Source organism: Taudactylus pleione, unplaced genomic scaffold (genome assembly GCF_031769625.1).
Source record: "Taudactylus pleione unplaced genomic scaffold, aTauple2 ptg000241l, whole genome shotgun sequence".
NCBI classification, from domain to species: domain Eukaryota; kingdom Metazoa; phylum Chordata; class Amphibia; order Anura; family Myobatrachidae; genus Taudactylus; species Taudactylus pleione.
The window spans coordinates 430405-456653 of NW_028284643.1; the positions used below are offsets into that span (position 1 = coordinate 430405).

General features: G+C 50.4%; 1 protein-coding gene across 5 annotated transcripts in view; it reads right to left on the minus strand.

The window, feature by feature from the left end:
- FCHSD2 (FCH and double SH3 domains 2) overlaps positions 1-21935 on the minus strand; it is a 176533-nt gene extending 154598 nt beyond the window's left edge. Inside the window, exon 1 of one of the 5 annotated variants that reach the window (XM_088479552.1) lies at positions 21652-21935. In XM_088479552.1, the coding sequence (XP_088335678.1) occupies positions 21652-21702 (51 nt within the window). In that variant the 5' untranslated portion in view covers positions 21703-21935. The remainder of the gene's footprint in view (positions 1-21651) is intronic. The other 4 variants (XM_088479549.1, XM_088479550.1, XM_088479551.1 and 1 more) reach the window with 4 other exon arrangements.
- Positions 21936-26249: the final 4314 nt, after the last annotated feature.

The window sequence follows — 26249 nt, forward strand, 5'->3', positions numbered from 1 at the left end:
GAGAAAAAGTGCAACATTTTTATTTTAGGGTGCAAAGGTGGGGAAACCTCTCAGCCCCCCCAAAGGATAACTGTGTCAAAAAATAAAAAAATAGAGGAACACCCAAAAAAAGTACTTTGAATTTTGGGGTGAAAAAGCACAAAGTGGGGGGACAAGTTCGCAAACTAGCGAAATAAGCTTCTGGGGGTGCAGGAAGAAGGGGCCAAATGTTTTTGGGATTGCAGGTGCTTTTATCAGGGTGTAAATTCACAATTATTTAAACTGCACTTTAGAGACATTAAAAGACGCTAGCACCCATTTTCAGGTACCCAAATTTGCCAGGACTACTTATCTTCTCCCAAAAATACTGCTCTATGCCATTCTTCACCACTTGTGCAAAGACGCTAATTAGTGGCAATTGTGCGAACTTAAGTACCCCAAACAGTAGTATTAGGGCTAATCGGGCACCAGTACATTGATCCCCAATGTTTCTGCATCTATTTGGGGGGGGTTCAGCCTGATTTTCCCTGATTCTGACACCACTTTTCGCCTGTTCTGACTTGCGTGCCTCCGTTTTCGCATCTTTTGGAATTGAATAGGGTGGATACTTGCACGATAAGTGTCCGTGGCTAAAATATGCGATGTAGGCGAAAAGTCCGGCATGCGAAACTTTATCGCGTACGCAAAACTAATTGAATACGGGCCTTAATTGGAGACGAACTGTGAATGTGGCCACTTTTATAGATCTGCCCCCTTTCCACAGAACTTAAGGTGCCCGTACATCAGCGAATGTGTTTCGCGATCCGACGATGCGATGGGAATTGCCGGCGTTTCCGCGTGGAAACGCTGACCTCCCACCATCGATGTCCTGCGATCCGCCGCCGGATCACAGACATTTGCCGTGTTAACAGTCGGCGATTTGACGATCGCGATTATTTTTTGATCGCGATCGTGAAATCGGCAAAATCTAACATGTTGGATTTCTGCGATCCCGCGATGCGGCAATCCATCGCAGATGGATGGGGCCCATGACTGTATGTAATTTAGGAGGAGACTTATCAAGCCTTGGAGAAAGATAAAATGGAACTTTCCAAAGCAACCAATCAGCTTCTAACTGACATTTCAATGGCTGTACTAGATAAATGACAGCTAAGAGCGGATTGGTTGCTTTTGGGAATTTTTTCTCCAAGACTTGGTAAATCTCCCCTTTAATCCCTATCCGCAAATTCTGTAAATCCCGGGAAGTTATTATGACAGGTAAATATTTACGCTGTAGGTTTTAAATGCAACCATCAATATGGCGTACAGCATGAGCCGCGGATGCTTAAGACATCTTTGTAGGGTTTGTGCTGCTACCATTCAGAATGTGTAATATGAGCATAATGCGCAGACCGATAAATGCGTATTTTTAACACACATTCATTTGCATTTTTGAGCACTAAGGTAGCGTAATGTAAAGGCGCGGCGATCGCTTTTAAAGGAATGTTAAACAGCAATGTAACATTACGTTATCAGGCACGGTCCCTGCTCTACAGAAGCCGCCTGAGCGCTTACATACTTCTCCCTCTCACCTCAGGCCAAAGGGTTTTCTTTTTACCTGTCAGGAGCCTTTAAATCAAAGAGGTAAAATGTATATTCTGAGCGAGAGCTGAAAGCGTTTCCTAATCCCCATTATCTGCAGGATCAAGCACGTGGCCGGCGGTACTCGGCGACGTCACCGATGTACCTCACCCTGCCTGATGTCAGACGCCGCAGGTGGATCAAAGTACAGGAATGACAACATGTACAGGGGCTGATATCCCTCAGACGCGTGCGGCTTATCCAGAAATCCATTGTAGCTAATGCTGGTTTTCAGAAATGGCTTTATGTACTAAATAAGTACGAATTTTTTTTTTTCTTATATATTTTTATTATATATATATATATATATATATATATATATATATACATACATACATACATACATATATACATACACATATACATACATATTAGGGATGTGCAGGCTCGGATAGGTTCGAGTTTGCACGTTGAGTTCGGATTTTTCCCTCCAAAAAAACGGAACTCAGAAAGAGGCAAAACGTCATCTTGCATTGACGAACATCATCGTTCCTGGACAAAAGTCCAGGAATGACGATGTTCGTCCATGCAAGATGACATTTCAGCAAATGGAGTTGGGGATTTGATCAGGATTAATGGTGTCCTCAATGCTGAGAAATACGGGCTGGTACTTATCCATCATGTAATACCATCAGGGAGGCGTCTGGCTCCAAATTTATTCTGCAGCAGGACAACGACCCCAAACATACAGCTAGTGCAGTGGTTCTCAAACTCGGTCCTCAGGACCCCACACAGTTCACTTTTTGCAGGTCACCCTGCAGGTGCACAGGTGTATTCATTACTCACTGACACATTTTAAAAGATCTACAGGTGCAGCTAACTATTTCACTTGGACAAGGACTCCTGGAAGCGATCATATGGCCCCACAGAGCTCCGATCTCACCATCATCGAGTCTGTCTGGGATTACATGAAGGATCTGAGCAAGCCTACATCCACAGAAGATCTGCGGTTAGTTCTTCAAGATGACTGGAACAACCTCTCTGCCAAGTTCCGAAGAATTGATGCTGTTTTGAAGGAAAAGGGAGGTCACACCAAATATTGATTTGATTTAGATTTCTCCTTTGTTCATTCACTTTGCTAATAATAAACTATTAACACTTCTATATTTGAAAGCATTCTTACTTTGTAGCATTATTTCCACAATACTGTATCCAAGGTCCCTTTACATATAGTGCGCAATTTTAGGGGATTATCATTACACCTCCACACGTTTGTGTGTGGTTAATCCCCCGAAATTGCGCACTATATGTAAAGGACCTTAAATTTCCTACAATGTAACCATACTGGTTTATCTTCTACGTAACGTGGTAAGCACCGCTCTGTCCTAGTGAAAAATCAAGAAGGGGGGACGACAGGAGAGCGCCCCCAACTCTGACACCCTCCTGGCTGAAGCAATCGCCAGGAGAAAAACAGTCTTAAGTGTTAACCACTTGAGGTCAACCGACTCAAGGGGCTCAAAAGGAGGGCCCTGCAGGACCCGAAGAACCACCGCCAAATCCCAAGGAGCCACAGGAGGCACGAAGGGAGGCTGGATTCGGAGAACACCTGGGAAAAAAGTGTGAACATCTGGCAGTGTAGCAATCCTTCGCTGGAACCACACGGACACCGCGGACACATGCACCTTCGGGGAGGCAAGGCATAAGCCTAGGTCCAAACCTGATTGAAGAAATTCCAAGATCCTAGAAACTCGGAACACCTGAGGATCATAGTTTCTGGACTCGCACCACTGAAAGTAAGTGCGCCACACCCTGTGGTAAATCCGTGCGGAAGCAGGCTTGCGGGCCCTGAGCATGGTACTAATAACCGAACCCGAGAAGCTCCGAGACCTTAAGACGGCTGTCTCAAGAGTCACATCGTCAAAGACAGCCGACCCAGATCTGGGTAAAGACAGGGCCCTTGAGACAGTAGGTCCTGACGCTGAGGAAGAAGGTACGGAGCATCGATGGAGAGGCTCCTCAGATCGGAGTACCAAGGACGTGTGGGCCACGCTGGAGCCACCAGCACGAGCGTGCCGCCGTCCTGCTTGAATGTCCGCAGTACCCGAGGTAGCAGGGATATCGGAGGAAATAGATACGCCAGGTGAAACGTCCATTTCACCAACGGCGCATCTACCAGACATGCGCCTGCGTCTCTTGTCCTTGACCCGTACACGGGCAACTTGTGATTGTGACAGGAAGCCATCAAGTCCAGCTCCGGTAGCCCCCATCTGTCCACGAGTAGCTGAAACACCTCTGGGTGAAGTGACCATTCCCCGGGATGCACGTCGTGACGGCTGAGGAAGTCCGCCTCCCAATTGAGGATACCGGGGATGAAGACCGACGAGATCGCTGGAATGTGGCACTCCACCCAAGCAAGGATTCGAGACACCTCCGACATCGCAGCCCGACTGCGAGTTCCTCCCTGGTGGTTGATGTACGCCACCGTGGTGGTGTTGTCGGACTGAACTTGAACCGTCCTTCCTTGAAGAGCGGTGCCGGATGACTGCAGGGCCCTTTACACAGCCCGCAGTTCCAGGATGTTGATGGGGAGAAGTGCTTCCTCCGCCGTCCAACGTCCCTGAAGTGACAACGAGCCTGTCACTGCCCCCAACCCCGGAGACTGGCATCTGTTGTGAGCAGGACCCAGTTCAGGATCCAAAAGAGGCGCCCCTCGACCAGATGAGCTGTCTGAAGCCACCAGGCCAAAGACTGGCGAACCTCCGGGGACAACACCAGCATCTGAGAGCAGATCCGGATCAATCTAGTAGGGCTCCCAAATGAACCATCCGCTGTGATGGAATCATGGAAGACTTTCTCCAATTTATCAACCACCCGTGCACTCGCAGACAAACGGTGGAGATGTTGAAGCAGTACCTCTGGAGAGCTTGCCAGCAAAAGGAGGTCGTCCACGTACGGCAGCAGCCGTACATTCTGGTTCCAAAGATGTGCGGCCATGATTGCCATAACCTTGGTGAATACCCTTGGTGCGTGGAGAGGCCAAAGGGTAGCGCCCTGAACTGATAGTGATGCTGAAGGATAGCGAACCTCAGATACCGCTGGTGTGAAGGTGCTATCGGAGCATGGAGGTAGGCATCCTGGATATCCAGGGACACCATGTAATCCCCAGGTTCCATCGAAAGATTGATGAAACGTAAAGTTTCCATCCTGAATTTGGGAACTCTGAGGAATTTGTTCAGAGACTTCAAATTGAGGATAGGGCGATGAGAACCATTGGGTTTCTGCACCAGAAACAGAGTAGAGTAGTACCCCATCCCTCGTTGTGATTGAGGAACGGGAACAATGACCCCTGCTTTCAGCAAGGACTCTATAGCCTCCTGAATCTGTAAAGCCTTGGTTTTGTCTTGAGAAGGACTCGTGCAGAAAAACTGGTCGGGCGGCCTGTGCCGAAAAGACAGGGCGTACCCCTGGGAGACCACTTCTCGAACCCAGGCATCCGTGGTGGTATTGTGCCAGCACTCGGCAAATTGAAGAGGTCGGCCTCCCACTCTGGGGTCCCCCAGAGGGAGGCCCGTCCCATCACGCAGAAGGTTTATCTTCCTGTTTGAAAGCAGGGCGCCTGGCACTCCAGGCCTGCTTCTTGGGTTTAGAGGCGGACTTGGTTGCCGACTACCTCGGAAAGAACTGACCTTTGGTCTTTCCCTGAACCAGAAAGGACCGAAATGCAGAGCTCCTCACCTTAGTAGGTGCTGAAGCCGAAGGGAGGAAGGTAAACTTGGATTTAACCAGAGTATCCACTATTTTGTCCAGGTCCGGACCGAATAGCAACTCCCCATTAAAAGGTAAGGCCTCTAGGCCCTTTTTAGAATCCGAGTCCGCCCTCCAGGACCGCAGCGCCGACACCCTAGAGGTCAGCAGGCTAGCATCTAACGACGCTTCCCCAATATATGAAGCCTTGTCTCTCATTTGTCCCACCGACGCCCTCTGGATATCTGGAGCATCATCTGGAAAGATATCTTCCAACGCGTTGGCCCAGCTCTCAATGGCCTTAGCCACCCAAGAGATGGCCATGGACAGATGGGCCACAGCTCCAGAGAGGGAATAGATAGACTTTAAACAAGTCTCCACTTTCCTGTCCGTGGGATCCTTCAGAGAAGAGACAGACAGCAATGGCAACGTACTGCTCTTAATTAAGCGGGTGACATGGGAATCCACCACCGGTGGGGTTTCCCATTTCCTGCAATGTGCTTCAGGATAATTAGACGCCAACCTTTTCTGTGGTTGGAATCTCTAACTGGGCAACTGCCAGGGCACCGCCATATGATCCGTCAATTGGTCAGACAGGGGAAAAACATTCGAAGTTACCTTAGCCTTTTTAAAATTAGGAAACTTCGACCTAGGAGCCGGCGCATCATCCTCTATATGGAGGATAGCCCGCACCGCCCTAAAAAATGCTGGTACATTAATGGAGGAATTAGTCTCTACCTTCTGGCCTACGGCATCAGAGTCAGAGTCCTCATGAATCTCTCCATCATCTTACGATCTAGGCAGCCTCAGAGGATACCGGGGGGCCAGACAATGCAGAAATATTTATATTAACCAAAACGAACTCTCCAAATGGCGACGGTCAGTGTCCGTGTAGTAATGTCTCCGGCAGAGGTCAGACTGTTGCGCCAGCCGATAATGCAGATGGGGCGCTGTGCACTCACCAGTGATGAGACCTGCGGCCCTATCTGTCAATCAGAAGACACCAGGTACCACAGAACCTTTGTGGGCCTACAGAACACCAGGACCCATCATGAGAGGCCCCTGCAAACTAAAAGCGCCCCTACAGGCCTCTCTGTACTCCTACTCCAGGATGTCTAGAGCCAAGGATGAGGATCTGAGAAGGGTCATCAAACTGATTCACCCATCCCTGCTTCCACAATGCTTCAGTGATCCATAAAAATGGATAAGACCGCATTCTGAAATAATATTTGTCCAGCCTTCAAAATGGCCGCCCCCGATGTAAACAACAACACACTCGAAGGCTATGGGAGTGCAGCCTGTGTGATGTGAAACACTTATGTACTTCAGAAATAACACAAGTCATTCAAGATGACTGAGTCATTAGTGATAGATTATTTCAGTATTATAGCCTCAGGGAGGATTCCCAGAGTCTACGTGGAGAGAGAATATACTTTAAGCCTCTCTCAGCGTACACCCACACAGCTCTTGTAACTGTGACAGGAGCATTGCCAATGGAGCTCGCAGCAGGTTTCCAAACTCCGGAGCTCACGTAAACAGACCAGGCTACAACACACGGTCATAGGGAAGACGTTGAGCTGAGTTATGTATAATCTATTACAATAGGGCACCAATAGAGAGCAGAAAGGCACTGTAGACAGACACGTGGGGTGGTGGGGAAGCGTGTGGCACACACTTCCGTCAGGATAGCCTCCCCTAACTGCAGCCGGAGTTGGGGGACCATCAGAACACATCAAACCTGCCACGGGGAAGAGAATTCCTTTTAATAAGGGGTTTCCCAGCCCGTTACAGAATAATACAAATATATAACATTCTCCCCACATAGAGGTCCTAAGCATATACTACTTTTTGTTTTATTTGTAATAAAATTAATTTACTTGAACTAGCCTGCTGGGTATCTAGTGCACAGACGGAGAGCAGAGAATGGGGGTAACACAGCAGTTGTTAGACCGCCGAACTACATCTCCCAGAATCTCACTTGTCATCGCTTAGCTTATATGCAGATTTTAGGTACAGAGTCACTTGGAGATAGAAACGACTGCCCATTCCAGCGCAAGCCCCCAGCACCTACCGCCGCGTTCTCCATCCAGGACACGAAGAAAGAACCCATTCCAGCAAATAAAGCCCTGACCTACGCACAAGCCCCCGCACCAGCATCCGCGTCCTCTATCCAGGACACGAAGAAAGCCCCCATTCCAGCTAATAAAGACCTGACCAATAGCGCAAGCCTCCACACCTACCACCGCAAACTCTATCCAGGACACGAAGAAAGCCCCCATTCCACCGAATAAAGACCTGACCTACAGCACAAGACCCCGCACCTACCTCTGTGTGTTCTCTATCCAGGACACGAAGAGAGCCCTCATTTAAGCTAATAAAGACCTGACCTACAGCACAAGCCACCGCACCTACCTCCACGTTCTCTATCCAGGACACGGAGAGCCCCCATTCCAGCTAATAAAGACCTGACCTATAGCGCAAGCCCCCGCACCTACATCCGCGTTCTCTATCCAGGACACGAAGAAAGCCCCCATTCCAGCTAATAAAGACCAGATCTACAGCACAAGCCCCCGCACCAACATACGCGTTCTCTATCCAGGACACGAAGAAAGTCCCCATTCCAGTGACTAAAAATCTGACCTACAGCGCAAGCCTCTGCACCTACCTCCGCGTTCTCTATCCAGGACACGAAGAGAGCCCCCATTCCAGCTAATAAAGACCTGACCTACAGCACAAGCCCCCGCACCTACCTCCGCGTTCTCCATCCAGGACACGAAGAAAGTCCCCATTCCAGCTAATAAAGACCTGACCTACAGCACAAGCCACCGCACCTACCTCCACGTTCTCTATCCAGGACACGGAGAGCCCCCATTCCAGCTAATAAAGACCTGACCTACAGCGCAAGCCCCCGCACCTACCTCCGCATTCTCTATCCAGGAAACGAAGAAAGCCCCCATTCCAGCTAATAAAGACCTGACCTACAGTGCAAGCCTCTGCACCTACCTCCGCGTTCTCCATCCCGGACACGAAGAAAGTCCCCATTCCAGCTAATAAAGACCTGACCTACAGAGCAAGCCTCCGCACCTACCTCCGCGTTCTCTATCCAGGACACGAAGAGAGCCCCCACTCCAGCTAATAAAGACCTGACCTACAGCACAAGCCCCTGCACCTACCTCCATGTTCTCTATCCAGGACACAAAGAGAGCCCCCATTCCAGCTAATAAAGACCTGACCTACAGCACAAGCCCCCGCACCTACCTCCGTGTTCTCCATCCAGGACACGAAGAGAGCCCCCATTCCAGCTAATAAAGACCTGACCTACAGCACAAGACCCCGCACCAACATACGCGTTCTCTATCCAGGACACGAAGAGAGCCCCCATTCCAGCTAATAAAGACCTGATCTACAGCGCAAGACCCCGCACCTACCTCCACGTTCTCTATCCAGGACACGGAGAAAGCCCCCATTCCAGCTAATAAAGACCTGACCTACAGCACAAGACCCCGCACCTACCTCCGCGTTCTCTATCCAGGACACGGAGAGAGCCCCCATTCCAGCTAATAAAGACCTGATCTATAGCACAAGCCCCCGCACCTACCTCCGCGTTCTCTATCCAGGACACGGAGAAAGCCCCCATTCCAGCTAATAAAGACCAGACCTACAGCACAAGACCCCGCACCTACCTCCACGTTCTCTATCCAGGACACGAAGAGAGCCCCCATTCCAGCTAATAAAGACCTGATCTATAGCACAAGCCCCCGCACCTACCTCCGCGTTCTCTATCCAGGACACGAAGAGAGCCCCCATTCCAGCTAATAAAGACCTGACCTACAGCACAAGCCCACGCACCTACCTCTGTGTTCTCTAACCAGGACACGAAGAAAGCCCCCATTCCAGCAAATAAAGACCTGACCTACAGCACAAGCCCCCGCACCTACCTCTGTGTTCTCTATCCAGGACACGGAGAGAGCCCCCATTCTAGCTAATAAAGACCTGATCTATAGCACAAGCCCCCGCACCTACCTCCGCGTTCTCTATCCAGGACACGAAGAGAGCCCCCATTCCAGCTAATAAAGACCAGACCTACAGCACAAGACCCCGCACCTACCTCTGTGTTCTCTATCCAGGACACGAAGAAAGCCCCCATTCCAGCTAATAAAGACTTGATCTATAGCACAAGCCCCCGCACCTACCTCCGCGTTCTCTATCCAGGACACGAAGAGAGCCCCCATTCCAGCTAATAAAAGACCTGACCTACAGCACAAGCCCCCGCACCTACCTCTGTGTTCTCTATCCAGGACACGAAGAGAGCCCCCATTCCAGCTAATAAAGACCTGACCTACAGCACAAGCCCCCGCACCTACCTCCACGTTCTCTATCCAGGACACAAAGATAGCCCCCATTCCAGCTAATAAAGACCTGACCTACAGCGCAAGCCCCCGCACCTACCTCCGCGTTCTCTATCCAGGACACGAAGAAAGCCCCCATTCCAGCTAATAAAGACCTGACATACAGCGCAAGCCTCCGCACCTACCTCCGCGTTCTCTATCCAGGACACGAAGAAAGTCCCCATTCCAGCTAATAAAGACCTGACCTACAGCGCAAGCCCCCGCACCTACCTCCGCGTTCTCCATCCAGGACACGAAGAAAGCCCCCATTCCAGCTAATAAAGACCTGACCTACAGCACAAGCCCCCGCACCTACCTCTGTGTTCTCTATCCAGGACACGGAGAAAGCCCCCATTCCAGCAAATAAAGACCTGATCTATAGCACAAGCCCCCGCACCTACCTTCGCGTTCTCTATCCAGGACACGAAGAGAGCCCCCATTCGAGCTAATAAAGACATGACCTACAGCACAAGCCCCCGCACCTACCTCTGTGTTCTCTATCCAGGACACGGAGAGAGCCCCCATTCCAGCTAATAAAGACCTGATCTATAGCACAAGCCCCCGCACCTACCTTCGCGTTCTCTATCCAGGACACGAAGAGAGCCCCCATTCCAGCTAATAAAGACCTGACCTACAGCACAAGCCCCCGCACCTACCTCCACGTTCTCTATCCAGGACACGGAGAAAGCCCCCATTCCAGCTAATAAAGACCAGACCTACAGCACAAGACCCCGCACCTACCTCTCTGTTCTCTATCCAGGACACGAAGAAAGCCCCCATTCCAGCTAATAAAGACCTGACCTACAGCACGAGACCCCGCACCTACCTCCGCGTTCTGTTATCCAGGACACGAAGAAAGCCCCCATTCCAGCTAATAAAGACCTGACCTACAGCACAAGACCCCGCACCTACCTCCGCGTTCTCTATCCAGGACACGAAGAAAGCGCCCATTCCAGCTAATTAAGACGTGACCTATAGTGCAAGCCCCCGCACCAACATCCGCGTCCTCTATCCAGGACACGAAGAGAGCCCCCATTCCAGCTAATAAAGACCTGATCTACAGCACAAGCCCCAGCACCTACCTCCGCGTTCTCTATCCAGGACACGAAGAGAGCCCCCATTCAAGCTAATAAAGACCTGATCTATAGCACAAGCCCCTGCACCTACCTCCGCGTTCTCTATCCAGGACACGAAGAAAGCCCCCATTCCAGCTAATAAAGACCTGACCTACAGCACAAGCCCCCGCACCTACCTCTGTGTTCTCTATCCAGGACACGAAGAAAGTCCCCATTCCAGCTAATAAAGACCTGACCTACAGCACAAGCCCCCGCACCTACCTCTGTGATCTCTATCCAGGACACGAAGAAAGCCCCCATTCCAGCTAATAAAGACCTGACCTACAGTACAAGCCCCCGCACCTACCTCCGCGTTCTCTATCCAGGACACGAAGAGAGCCCCCATTCCAGCTAATAAAGACCTGACCTACAGCACGAGACCCCGCACCTACCTCCGCGTTCTGTTATCCAGGACACGAAGAAAGCCCCCATTCCAGCTAATAAAGACCTGACCTACAGCACAAGACCCCGCACCTACCTCCGCGTTCTCTATCCAGGACACGAAGAAAGCCCCCATTCCAGCTAATAAAGACCTGACCTACAGCACAAGCCCCCGCACCTACCTCCACGTTCTCTATCCAGGACACGAAGAAAGCCCCCATTCCAGCTAATAAAGACCTGACCTACAGCACAAGCCACCGCACCTACCTCCGCGTTCTCTATCCAGGACACGAAGAAAGCCCCCATTCCAGCTAATAAAGACCTGACCTACAGCGCAAGCCTCCGCACCTACCTCCGCGTTCTCTATCCAGGACACGAAGAAAGTCCCCATTCCAGCTAATAAAGACCTGACCTACAGCGCAAGCCCCCGCACCTACCTCCGCGTTCTCCATCCAGGACACGAAGAAAGCCCCCATTCCAGCTAATAAAGACCTGACCTACAGCACAAGCCCCCGCACCTACCTCTGTGTTCTCTATCCAGGACACGGAGAAAGCCCCCATTCCAGCAAATAAAGACCTGATCTATAGGACAAGCCCCCGCACCTACCTTCGCGTTCTCTATCCAGGACACGAAGAGAGCCCCCATTCGAGCTAATAAAGACATGACCTACAGCACAAGCCCCCGCACCTACCTCTGTGTTCTCTATCCAGGACACGGAGAGAGCCCCCATTCCAGCTAATAAAGACCTGATCTATAGCACAAGCCCCCGCACCTACCTTCGCGTTCTCTATCCAGGACACGAAGAGAGCCCCCATTCCAGCTAATAAAGACCTGACCTACAGCACAAGCCCCCGCACCTACCTCCGTGTTCTCTATCCAGGACACGGAGAAAGCCCCCATTCCAGCTAATAAAGACCAGACCTACAGCACAAGACCCCGCACCTACCTCTCTGTTCTCTATCCAGGACACGAAGAAAGCCCCCATTCCAGCTAATAAAGACCTGACCTACAGCACAAGACCCCGCACCTACCTCCGCGTTCTCTATCCAGGACACGAAGAAAGCGCCCATTCCAGCTAATTAAGACGTGACCTATAGTGCAAGCCCCCGCACCAACATCCGCGTCCTCTATCCAGGACACGAAGAGAGCCCCCATTCCAGCTAATAAAGACCTGATCTACAGCACAAGCCCCAGCACCTACCTCCGCGTTCTCTATCCAGGACACGAAGAGAGCCCCCATTCAAGCTAATAAAGACCTGATCTATAGCACAAGCCCCTGCACCTACCTCCGCGTTCTCTATCCAGGACACGAAGAAAGCCCCCATTCCAGCTAATAAAGACCTGACCTACAGCACAAGCCCCCGCACCTACCTCCGCGTTCTCTATCCAGGACACGAAGAAAGCCCCCATTCCAGCTAATAAAGACCTGACCTACAGCACGAGACCCCGCACCTACCTCCGCGTTCTGTTATCCAGGACACGAAGAAAGCCCCCATTCCAGCTAATAAAGACCTGACCTACAGCACAAGACCCCGCACCTACCTCCGCGTTCTCTATCCAGGACACGAAGAAAGCCCCCATTCCAGCTAATAAAGACCTGACCTACAGCACAAGCCCCCGCACCTACCTCCACGTTCTCTATCCAGGACACGAAGAAAGCCCCCATTCCAGCTAATAAAGACCTGACCTACAGCACAAGCCACCGCACCTACCTCCGCGTTCTCTATCCAGGACACGAAGAAAGCCCCCATTCCAGCTAATAAAGACCTGACCTACAGCACAAGCCTCCGCACCTACCTCCGCGTTCTCTATCCAGGACACGAAGAAAGTCCCCATTCCAGCTAATAAAGACCTGACATCCAGCGCAAGCCCCCGCACCTACCTCCGCGTTCTCCATCCAGGACACGAAGAAAGCCCCCATTCCAGCTAATAAAGACCTGACCTACAGCACAAGCCCCCGCACCTACCTCTGTGTTCTCTATCCAGGACACGGAGAAAGCCCCCATTCCAGCAAATAAAGACCTGATCTATAGCACAAGCCCCCGCACCTACCTTCGCGTTCTCTATCCAGGACACGAAGAGAGCCCCCATTCGAGCTAATAAAGACATGACCTACAGCACAAGCCCCCGCACCTACCTCTGTGTTCTCTATCCAGGACACGGAGAGAGCCCCCATTCCAGCTAATAAAGACCTGATCTATAGCACAAGCCCCCGCACCTACCTTCGCGTTCTCTATCCAGGACACGAAGAGAGCCCCCATTCCAGCTAATAAAGACCTGACCTACAGCACAAGCCCCCGCACCTACCTCCTTGTTCTCTATCCAGGACACGGAGAAAGCCCCCATTCCAGCTAATAAAGACCAGACCTACAGCACAAGACCCCGCACCTACCTCTCTGTTCTCTATCCAGGACACGAAGAAAGCCCCCATTCCAGCTAATAAAGACCTGACCTACAGCACGAGACCCCGCACCTACCTCCGCGTTCTGTTATCCAGGACACGAAGAAAGCCCCCATTCCAGCTAATAAAGACCTGACCTACAGCACAAGACCCCGCACCTACCTCCGCGTTCTCTATCCAGGACACGAAGAAAGCGCCCATTCCAGCTAATTAAGACGTGACCTATAGTGCAAGCCCCCGCACCAACATCCGCGTCCTCTATCCAGGACACGAAGAGAGCCCCCATTCCAGCTAATAAAGACCTGATCTACAGCACAAGCCCCAGCACCTACCTCCGCGTTCTCTATCCAGGACACGAAGAGAGCCCCCATTCAAGCTAATAAAGACCTGATCTATAGCACAAGCCCCTGCACCTACCTCCGCGTTCTCTATCCAGGACACGAAGAAAGCCCCCATTCCAGCTAATAAAGACCTGACCTACAGCACAAGCCCCCGCACCTACCTCTGTGTTCTCTATCCAGGACACGAAGAAAGCCCCCATTCCAGCTAATAAAGACCTGACCTACAGCACAAGCCCCCGCACCTACCTCCGCGTTCTCTATCCAGGACACGAAGAGAGCCCCCATTCCAGCTAATAAAGACCTGACCTACAGCACAAGCCCCCGCACCTACCTCCACGTTCTCTATCCAGGACACGAAGAAAGCCCCCATTCCAGCTAATAAAGACCTGACCTACAGCACAAGCCACCGCACCTACCTCCGCGTTCTCTATCCAGGACACAAAGAGAGCCCCCATTCAAGCTAATAAAGACCTGACCTACAGCACAAGCCCCCGTACCTACCTCCACGTTCTCTATCCAGGACACAAAGAGAGCCCCCATTCCAGCTAATAAAGACCTGACCTACAGCGCAAGCCTCCGCACCTACCTCCGCGTTCTCTATCCAGGACACAAAGAAAGCCCCCATTCCAGCTAATAAAGACCTGACCTATAGCGCAAGCCTCCACACCAACATCCGCGTTCTCTATCCAGGACACGAAGAAAGCCCCCATTCCAGCTAATAAAGACCTGACCTATAGCGCAAGCCCCCGCACCTACCTCCGCGTTCTCTATCCAGGACACGAAGAAAGCCCCCATTCCAGCTAATAAAGACCTGACCTACAGCACAAGCCCCCGCACCTACCTCCGCGTTCTCTATCCAGGACACGAAGAAAGCCCCCATTCCAGCTAATAAAGACCTGACCTATAGCGCAAGCCTCCACACCAACATCCGCGTTCTCTATCCAGGACACGAAGAAAGCCCCCATTCCAGCTAATAAAGACATGACCTATAGCGCAAGCCCCCGCACCTACCTCCGCGTTCTCTATCCAGGACACGAAGAAAGCCCCCATTCCAGCTAATAAAGACCTGACCTACAGCACAAGCCCCCGCACCTACCTCCACGTTCTCTATCCAGGAAACGAAGAAAGCCCCCATTCCAGCTAAGACCTGACCTACAGCACAAGCCCCCGCACCTACCTCCGCGTTCTCTATCCAGGACACGAAGAGAGCCCCCATTCCAGCTAATAAAGACCTGACCTATAGCGCAAGCCCCCGCACCTACCTCCGCGTTCTCTATCCAGGACACGGAGAAAGCCCCCATTCCAGCTAATAAAGACCTGATCTACAGCACAAGCCCCCACACCTACCTCCACGTTCTCCATCCAGGACACGAAGAAAGCCCCCATTCCAGCTAATAAAGACCTGATCTACAGCACAAGCCCCCGCACCTACCTCCGCGTTCTCCATCCAGGACACGAAGAAAGCCCCCATTCCAGCTAATAAAGACCTGACCTACAGCACAAGCCTCCGCACCTACCTCCGCATTCTCCATCCAGGACACGAAGAAAGCCCCCATTCCAGCTAATAAAGACCTGACCTATAGCGCAAGCCCCCGCACCTACCTCCGCGTTCTCTATCCAGGACACGGAGAAAGCCCCCATTCCAGCTAATAAAGACCTGATCTACAGCACAAGCCCCCACACCTACCTCCACGTTCTCTATCCAGGACACGAAGAAAGCCTCCATTCCAGCTAATAAAGACCTGACCTACAGCACAAGCCCCCGCACCTACCTCCGCGTTCTCTATCCAGGACAGGAAGATAGCCCCCATTCCAGCTAATAAAGACCTGACCTATAGCACAAGCCCCCGCACCTACCTCCGCGTTCTCCATACAGGACACGAAGAAAGCGCCCATTCCAGCTAATAAAGACCTGATCTATAGCGCAAGCCCCCGCACCTACCTCCGCGTTCTCTATCCAGGACACGGAGAAAGCCCCCATTCCAGCTAATAAAGACCTGATCTACAGCACAAGCCCCCACACCTACCTCCACGTTCTCTATCCAGGACACGAAGAAAGCCCCCATTCCAGCAAATAAAGACATGATCTACAGCACAAGCCTCCGCACCTACCTCCACGTTCTCTATCCAGGACACGAAGAAAGCCTCCATTCCAGCTAATAAAGACCTGACCTATAGCGCAAGCCTCCGCACCTACCTCCGCGTTCTCTATCCAGGACACGAAGAAAGCCTCCATTCCAGCTAATAAAGACCTGACCTACAGCACAAGCCCCCACACCTACCTTCGCGTTCTCTATCCAGGGGAAGAGAGCCCCCATTCCAGCTAATAAAGACCTGACCTATAGCACAAGCCCCCGCACCTACCTCCGCGTTCTCTATCCAGGACACGAAGAGAGCCCCCATTCCAGCTAATAAAGACCTGACCTACAGCACAAGCCCCCACACCTACCTTCGCGTTCTCTATCCAGGGGAAGAGAGCCCCCATTCCAGCTAATAAAGACCTGACCTATAGCACAAGCCCCCGCACCTACCTCCGCGTTCTCTATCCAGGACACGAAGAGAGCCATACTGCACATATACTGATACAGTAATGGGACAGGAGATGAAGAAACACTTTAGAGAACTGAAGACTGTTCAAAAGCAACAAACTTACTATATTAATCAACATTTATAAGAAGGGCTGGGTAGAGACCCACGCGCTTTACCGTTAGGAAATATTGAAATTTCTTCAAGTCTCTAGAAAGACAATTAATGCTTTTGTAGGAGATCATGAGCAAATAAGACACAAAAAATCCCTAAATTTACTCCAAAACACAACTGTAAGAAGTAACAGCTGCCTGTAAGAGGTTCCCTAACATCGCAGAAAGTTTCACATCTCATATAATACCAAAAAATCCCAACCCCTCATCTGGACACAGATTGTACCGCGGGAACAATGGCGTTAGCTGATCAACAAAATCATTCACCCATCAGGGGTCCTAGTTGTAATAATCACTACTCACATAGGGCCTGGTACAGCAAAGATCGCTATTCTGCTAAAACGCACGCAACGCAGTTGCTAATATCAGCGGTGATATGTAAATGTTTGCATTCGCATTGCTATCGCAGCCTGACGTAAGGATGACCCACTTCCCCTTACTCATATCAGTGTATTTTGGCAACATAGCGAAACAATCGGTAACATCGGACCCATACACACAGGTAAGGCAGGTCAGACCTCCCTCAGGAATAGCTAACTTCAGCGCACACTATGAGGCCTCATGCGGCGTATGGTATTGCAGTGGCTAATTTATGCGCGCCCTTGCAACGCCATCCCAACACACTAGCGCGCCTGCGTCCGCCAGACCACCCCCCGTCACTATCCACAAACGGCACTTCCTGTCAATCACTCTGCCATGGATCTACGTACACACTGCGATCTCATTCCCGATCCCAGTGGCTGGTTCGGGCACTGCAATGCATTTATGCAGATTGCGAAAATCGTCCGACTGCGTGCGTCTTCGCACTTGCGATCCTTGCTGAGTCAGGCCCATAGATGGCACTAGGTTTGGGATTTATAATCATGGCACCTACAGATCAGTAATCTTCATTCTAGCACCCTGCCCCTGTCACTCACAACCCATGCAGTTCCTCTTTCCTGCTCTGGTTCTTCTAGCGCACACACTGGTCTGTTTATCAGAAGTTTGTTGCATCTGCTGCGTGTGCTAGAAGCACCAGAACAGATGTGTGACACCCCAGGCAGGAGAGCGGTTGTGACAGGTGCAGGGTGCTAGAATAATCACTAGATCACAATGATCTGCACTCCAACATTACAACATTCAGACAACAGTAGTAAAGGTAAAGTACACTGTGCAGCGTTACCCTGGCAGAAAACTGCAGATTTATTAAGAATTAAAGTGTTTCCTCCTCACTGAAGGTTGTTGGATCACAAAAAAACTAATGAGATTAGTTATTTCCTCCCCTGCGTGAAAATCCAGAAGGCAGAGGAAGTCTGCAAGCCAGTCACTCACACTCTGCCTGTTCTATTACTAGATCTCTTATCTCCTAAGGCTGGGTACACACTTGGAGATATATCGCTCATTCTATTAACAAGCAATATATCGCGAGTGCATCGACGGGGGGTGTACAACCACCCCAAAATGTCAATTTAACGCAGAGACAGTGTACACAGACGCCCGGCGTCAGAATCACCACTATTAGTCGCTGGGACCCCCTAGTCTGCAATGCCCCCAACACATGAAGTGTCCCAGATTCTACCACAAATAAGCAGCTGTGTGGTGTATGGCGACTATCCTTACCCCATCATAACCAATCATACGGAAGAGAGACAAATCCCAATATGGCTGCCATTGTGTAGACGATAACGTCACTACTACAATCAAACTGAGCAGATCGCGGAGATATCTGATGTCACCGCTGTAAGCTACATCACAGAGCAGTAACGCATTTCTCCAATGCTGCACATCACAGCCCGGCTTTGGCATCATCACAGATAATAATCACAGACCAGCAACGCGTTTCTCCGATGCTGCAAATCACAGCCCGGCCTTGGCATCTCATATTATAATCACAGACCAGCTACGCGTTTCTCCGATACTGCACGTCACAGCTCGGCTTTCATATTCATCTGAGATTATAGTCACAGACCAGCAACGCGTTTCTCCGATGCTGCACATCACAGCCCGGCCTTAGCACTCATCTCAGATTATAGTCACAGACCAGCAACGCGTTTCTCCGATGCTGCAAATCACAGCTCGGCCTTACCACAATTATGCGCAACATAAAACACGTAAGAAATGAGTTCACCTATGAATTTCCAAGTAAGCTCCTGCAAATAGCAACATTTTATTCACATTAACAGTTACTTACATAGTGGCAGCATAATCTGTGGCACAATTGGGAATAACCTCTGTATGTATAGCGGCCAATCAGATTTTAGCTTTCATAGAACATACAAATCACCCCGAGAAAGCGCACACGGTGTAAATGGAGACAGTATTGTTGCGATGGGCAGGTCATTAATGTCACCGGGACAGGGCCTTAATGTCACCGGGACAGGGCCTTAATGTCACCGGGACAGGGCCCTGTGAGCGCTGGGACTGATCACGCTCTATGGTGACTTCAGTGCTACAATGATCACATTATCCTGTAACACATCCTGGAAAAACACAACATGACAATTACACGGAGCCGTTTACAGCCCGGCTTATCACCCGCTGACCTGCGCAGTGTACACAAGATACCTTCCAGTGCCGAGCACACTAATTGCCCAGCGCCAGACATACCTACATGACCAGCACATGTGCCAATCGTACCCTGAACATCATAATACATAAATAGGCATGTTTCTGTAGCACTGCACAAATAATGAACGTATGTCTCAGATATCTGCACACGTACATGTGGCTGCTGAAACAGGTGCACTACTCACACACGTGTAAGGCACCTGTGGACACACGTCAGGGGCATAGCACATATAACCACTGAACTGACAGACCAACTGGCATGTGCCATGGTCAGAAGAGCTTACAATCTATAAATTTCAAACAGAAAAACGCAGAGCTCAGGTGGGGATGTGTGTATAAATATGTGATCAGACGAGTGCACGTCAGGAGGATTACACATCACACAGCGAGGAGAAGACTCATTCCTTCATACACACATCCCCGGTAATCAGCTCATGATCGCAGACACGGGAAAACATCAATGAGAAAACAAAAGGCGGCAGCAAGCGGGCAATAACTGTAACACGGATCGTGCGAGGCCCAGAGCAGCAGCTACTGAGATAACACCTCATATAAATCATTCCTGTCATCTCCACTCCACACTCAGGTGTAATACATACAGCAGCTAATATGTGCTGTGTGCCGTGACATGTAATGCTGAGCAACTACATATCCCACACACATGCAGGCCACTCTCTACCAGGTAACACACGCATGTAAATGCCATTATGCCAGTTACACACATAGCGAACATTATAATACCAGTTAAATACAGACAGGTAGCGCGCGCACACACACACGTAACAAAGATCCTACCATGCACATACATGTAACAATGAACCCACCAGTAACATACATGTAGCGATGATGATGATCCCACCAGGCACATATATGTAATGATTATCCCACAGGAGCAATAATGTAATAATGATGATCCCACCATGCACATACATGTAATGATGCTTACACCAGCAACATACGTGTAATGTTGATTCCATCACCAGGCGCACACACACGAGATGTTGTTTTAGGATAATTTGCACTATTGGTGTATTAATATCGTGAAGTCTGATATGTACACACATGTAATGGTCATAACAACAACATACATGTAAGGATGATGAACACACACATGTAAGGATGATGATCACACACCAGGCACATACATGTAAGGATGATGATCACACACCAGGCACACACGTAAGGATGATGATCACACACATGTAAGGATGATTATCACACACCAGGCACACACATGTAATGATGATGATGAGCACACACCAGGCACACATATGTAAGGATGATGAGCACACACCAGGCACACATATGTAAAGATGATGAGCACACACTAGGCACATACATGTAAGGATCATGATCACACACCAGGCACATACATGTAAGGATCATGATCACACACCAGGCACATACATGTAAGGATCATGATCAAACACCAGGCACACACATGTAAGGATCATGATCAAACACCAGGCACACACATGTAAGGATCATGATCAAACACCAGGCACACACATGTAAGGATTATGATCAAACACCAGGCACACACACATGTAAGGATTATGATCAAACACCAGGCACACACATGTAAGGATGATGATCACACACCAGGCACACACATGTAAGGATGATGAGCACACACCAGGTACACATATGTAAGGATGATGAGCACACACCAGGAACACATATGTAAGGATGATAGGCACATACATGTAAGGATCTTGATCACTCACCAGGCACATACATGTAAGGATCTTGATCACTCACCAGGCACATACATGTAAGGATCTTGATCACTCACCAGGCACATACATGTAAGGATGATGAGCACACACCAGGCACACATATGTAAGGATGATGAGCACACACCAGGCACACATATGTAAGGATGATGAGCACACACCAGGCACACATATGTAAAGATGATGAGCACACACCAGGCACATACATGTAAGGATGATGAGCACACATACATGTAAGCATCATGATCACACACCAGGCACACATATGTAAGGATGATGATCACACACCAGGCACACATATGTAAGGATGATGAGCACACACCAGGCACACACATGTAAGGATGATGATCACACACCAGGCACACACATGTAAGGATGATGAGCACACACCAGGTACACATATGTAAGGATGATGAGCACACACCAGGAACACATATGTAAGGATGATAGGCACATACATGTAAGGATCTTGATCACTCACCAGGCACATACATGTAAGGATCTTGATCACTCACCAGGCACATACATGTAAGGATGATGAGCACACACCAGGCACACATATGTAAGGATGATGAGCACACACCAGGCACACATATGTAAGGATGATGAGCACACACCAGGCACATACATGTAAGGATGATGAGCACACATACATGTAAGCATCATGATCACACACCAGGCACATACATGTAAGGATGCTGATCACACGCAGACTGTTACAATGTTTCCCAGCACAACGCTGCCCCGTCCCCCCCTCACCTTCCGCGGAGGGGGCTGCATGGTGCCGGAGCAGGGCCGCGATACCACCATATATCCCCGGGGTGTCCCCTCCTTCCCCGGCCAGCTCCGGCGCCGGACACGGAGAGCTCGCTGCTGGCTGTGTGTCAGGACGGGGGTCCGGGGGGCTCCATGTACGTACGGCCGGGGGGAGACTGCGGGAGACGGCGGGTCTCAGACACAGCGGCCGGGGGGAGGTGACCGGGGGGCGGCCTGTAACAGGAGCCCGGGGAGGAGGAGGGAGGCCGGGGGGAGGACACTGCGGTACTGGCGGCTCCTGAGCGCCCCCTGCTGTACAAACAGCGTCACTGCATGCTGATTGCGGCTCCTGAGCGCACCCTGCTGTACACACAGCGTCACTGCATGCTGATTGCGGCTCCTGAGCGCACCCTGCTGTACACACAGCTTCACTGCATGCTGATAGCGGCTTCTCATCGCCCCCTGCTGTACATATATCGTCACTACACACTGACAGCGGCTCCTGAGCGCCCCTGCTGTACACACATCGTCACTGCATGCTGATTGCGGCTCCTGTGCGCCCCCTGCTGTACATATATCGTCACTACACACTGACAGCGGCTCCTGAGCGCCCCTGCTGTACACACATCGTCTGCATGCTGATTGCGGCTCCTGAGCGCCCCCTGCTGTACATATATCGTCACTACACACTGACAGCGCCTCCTGAGCGCCCCTGCTGTACACACATCGTCACTGCATGCTGATTGCGGCTCCTGAGCGCCCCCTGCTGTACACACAGCGTCACTGCATGCCGATTGCGGCTCCTGATCGCCCCCTGCTGTACACAGCGTCACTGCATGCTGATAGCGGCTCCTGAGCACCCCCTGATGTACACACAGCGTCACTGCATGCTGGTAGCGGCTTCTCAGCGCACCCTGCTGTACACACAGCGTCACTGCATGCTGATAGCGGCTTCTCAGCGCACCCTGCTGTACACACAGCGTCACTGCATGCAGATTGCGGCTCCTGAGCGCCCCCTGCTGTACACACAGCGTCACTGCATGCTGGTAGCGGCTTCTCAGTGCACCCTGCTGTACGCACAGCGTCACTGCATGCTGATAGCGGCTTCTCAGCGCACCCTGCTGTACGCACAGCGTCACTGCATGCTGATAGCGGCTTCTCAGCGCACCCTGCTGTACACACAACATCACTGCATGCTGATAGCGGCTTCTCAGCGCACCCTGCTGTACGCACAGCGTCACTGCATGCTGATAGCGGCTTCTCAGCGCACCCTGCTGTACACACAACGTCACTGCATGCTGAGTGCGGCTCCTGAGCGCCCCCTGCTGTACACACAGCGTCACTGCATGCTGATAGAGGCTTCTCAGCGCACCCTGCTGTACACACAGCGTCACTGCATGCTGATAGCAGCTTCTCAGCGCACCCTGCTGTACGCACAGCGTCACTGCATGCTGATAGCGGCTTCTCAGCGCACCCTGCTGTACACACAGCGTCACTGCATGCTGATAGCGGCTTCTCATCGCCCCCTGCTGTACACACAGCATCACTGCATGCTGATAGCGGATCCTGAGCGCTCCCTGCTGTACACACAGCGTCACTGCATGCTGACAGCAGCTTTTCAGCACCCCCTGCTGTACATGCAGCGTCACTACATACTGACAAGCGTCACTACACATTGACAGCGGCTCCTGAGCGCCCCCTGCTGTACATACAGCGTCACTACATGCTGACAGCGGCATCTGAGCGCCCCCCTGCTGTACATACAGCATCACTACACGCTGACAGCGGCTCCTGAGCACCCGCTGCTGTACATATAGCGTCACTGCACACGGACAGCGGCTCCTGAGCGCCCCCCTACTGTACATATAGTGTCACTACATGCTGACAGCCGCTTCTGAGCGCCCCCTGCTGTACACACAGCATCCCTACATGCTGACAGCGACTCCTGAGCGCCCCCTGCTGTACATTCAGCGTCACTACACACTGACAGCGACTCCTGAGGGCCCCCTTCTGTACATAGTGTCACTGCACACTGACAGCAGCTCCTAAGCGCCCCCTCCTGTACATACAGTGTCACTGTTTACTGACAGTGGCTCCTGAGTGCCCCATGCTGCACATACAGCGTCACTACATGCTGACAGAGGCTCCTGAGCGCCCCCTGCTGTAACCCAGCGTCACTACATGCTGACAGCGGCTCCTGAGTGCCCCCTGATGTACATACAGCATCCCTATACTCTGACAGCGGCTCCTCATATCTATCTATCTATCTATCTATCTATCTATCTATCTATCTATCTATCTCATATATATCTATCTATCTCATATATATCTATCTATCTTATATCTATCTATCTCCTATCTATCTATCTTTTTATTTCATATCTATCTATCTATCTATCTATCTATCTATCTCTCAATCTATCTATTTACAGTATCTAGACATAAATATATGCATCTTTGCACTAATATTGGATGTAAATATACGTTTCTGTGCACTAACATTGGGCTTAATTAACATTTAGCATGAACATATGCTTCTGTGCAGTAATGTTGTGGTGTAAATATAAGTTTCTGTGTACTAACGTTGGGGTATTTATAATTATATATATATATATATATATATATATATATATCTGTTCACTAACATTGGGGTGTAAATATATACATCTGTGCACTAATATTTGGCATAAATATATGCATCTGTGCACTTACGTTGGGTATGAATATATGCATCTGTGCACTAACATTGGGCATGAATATATGCATCTGTGCACTAACGTTGGCCATGAATATACAGTATGCATCTGTGCACTAACGTTGGCCATGAATATACAGTATGCATCTGTGCACTTACGTTGGGTATGAATATATGCATCTGTGCACTAACATTGGGCATGAATATATGCATCTGTGCACTAACGTTGGGCATGAATATACAGTATGCATCTGTGCACTTACGTTGGGTATGAATATATGCATCTGTGCACTAACATTGGGCATGAATATATGCATCTGTGCACTAACGTTGGGCATGAATATACAGTATGCATCTGTGCACTAACGTTGGCCATGAATATACAGTATGCATCTGTGCACTAACGTTGGCCATGAATATACAGTATGCATCTGTGCACTAATGTTGGCCATGAATATACAGTATGCATCTGTGCACTAACATTGGCCATGAATATACAGTATGGATCTGTGCCATGAATTAGGGGTGAGCGGGTTCGGATTTCTGAAATCCGAACCCCCCCGAGCCCCCCTGATCCGATGCCGATCCGAGTCAGGCTCAACTTTTCCCGCCTGACTCGGATCTGAAATCGAGACAAAACGTCATCATCCCGCCTTCCGGGTCTCGCGGGTTTTGGATTCTATATAAGGTACCCGCATCGGCGTCATTTTCTCACTTGGCTGTGGACAGTGAAGAGGGAGGGTGGGAGTTAGGGCTGGCTGGGCTGTGTAGTGTAGTGTAGTGTAGAGCAGTGTAGTGTTGTGCTGTGCTGTGCTGCTGTTGTCCATAGGGGCTGTGTCCACTCCTCCAAAGTCCATAGGGGCTGGCTGTGTTGTGCTGTGCTGCTGTTGTCCATAGGGGCTGTGTCCACTCCTCCAAAGTCCATAGGGGCTGGCTGTGTTGTGCTGTGCTGCTATTGTCCATAGGGGCTGTGTCCACTCCTCCAAAGTCCACAGGGGCTGGCTGTGTTGTGCTGTGCTGCTGTTGTCCATAGGGGCTGTGTCCACTCCTCCAAAGTCCATAGGGGCTGGCTGGACTGTGTTGTGCAGTCAGTTGTCCATAGGGGCTGTGTCCACTCCAAAGTCCTGTGCAGTGTCCCAGTCCTAAAGGGGTGCTGTAGTGTTGTCCAGGGGGTGCTCTGTCCATCAGGGGTGCTCCCCCCAAGTGCAAAAAAAATAAATATTTTTTCTGTGTTTGTGAATTGTGTGTGCAGTAGCCGCACGTGCATCAACAAAGTAGCGCCAAGCGTGCGCCTGTGTCATAAGTAAAGGGCCAGCTGGCTTGACCTTTAAAGGGTGCTGTAACCCCCAAAGTGCACTCCAAACCAAATAAAAAAATATTTTCTGTGTTTGTGAATTGTGTGCACTGTGGCTGCACGTGCATCAACAAAGGAGCAGCACCAAGCGTGCTCCTGTGTCCCATAAGTAAAGGGCCGGCTGGCTTGTCCGTTAAAGGGTGCTGTAACCCCCAAAGGGCACTCCAAAAAATATATATTTTTTTGTGTTTGTGAATTGTGTGCGCAGTAGCCGCACGTGCATCAACAAAGTAGTGCCAAGCGTACGCCTGTGTCCCATAAGTAAAGAGCCGGCTGGCTTGACTGTTAAAAGGTGCTGTAACCCCCAAAGTGCACTCCAAAAAAAATAAAAATATATATTTTTTCTGTGTTTGTGAATTGTGTGCGCAGTAGCTGCACGTGCATCAACAAAGTAGCGCCAAGCGTGCGCCTATATCATAAGTAAAGGGCTGGCTGGCTTGTCCGTTAAAGGGTGCTGTAACCCCCAAAGTGCACTCCAAAAAAAAAAAATATATATATTTTTTTGTGTTTGTGAATTGTGTGCGCAGTAGCCGCACGTGCATCAACAAAGTA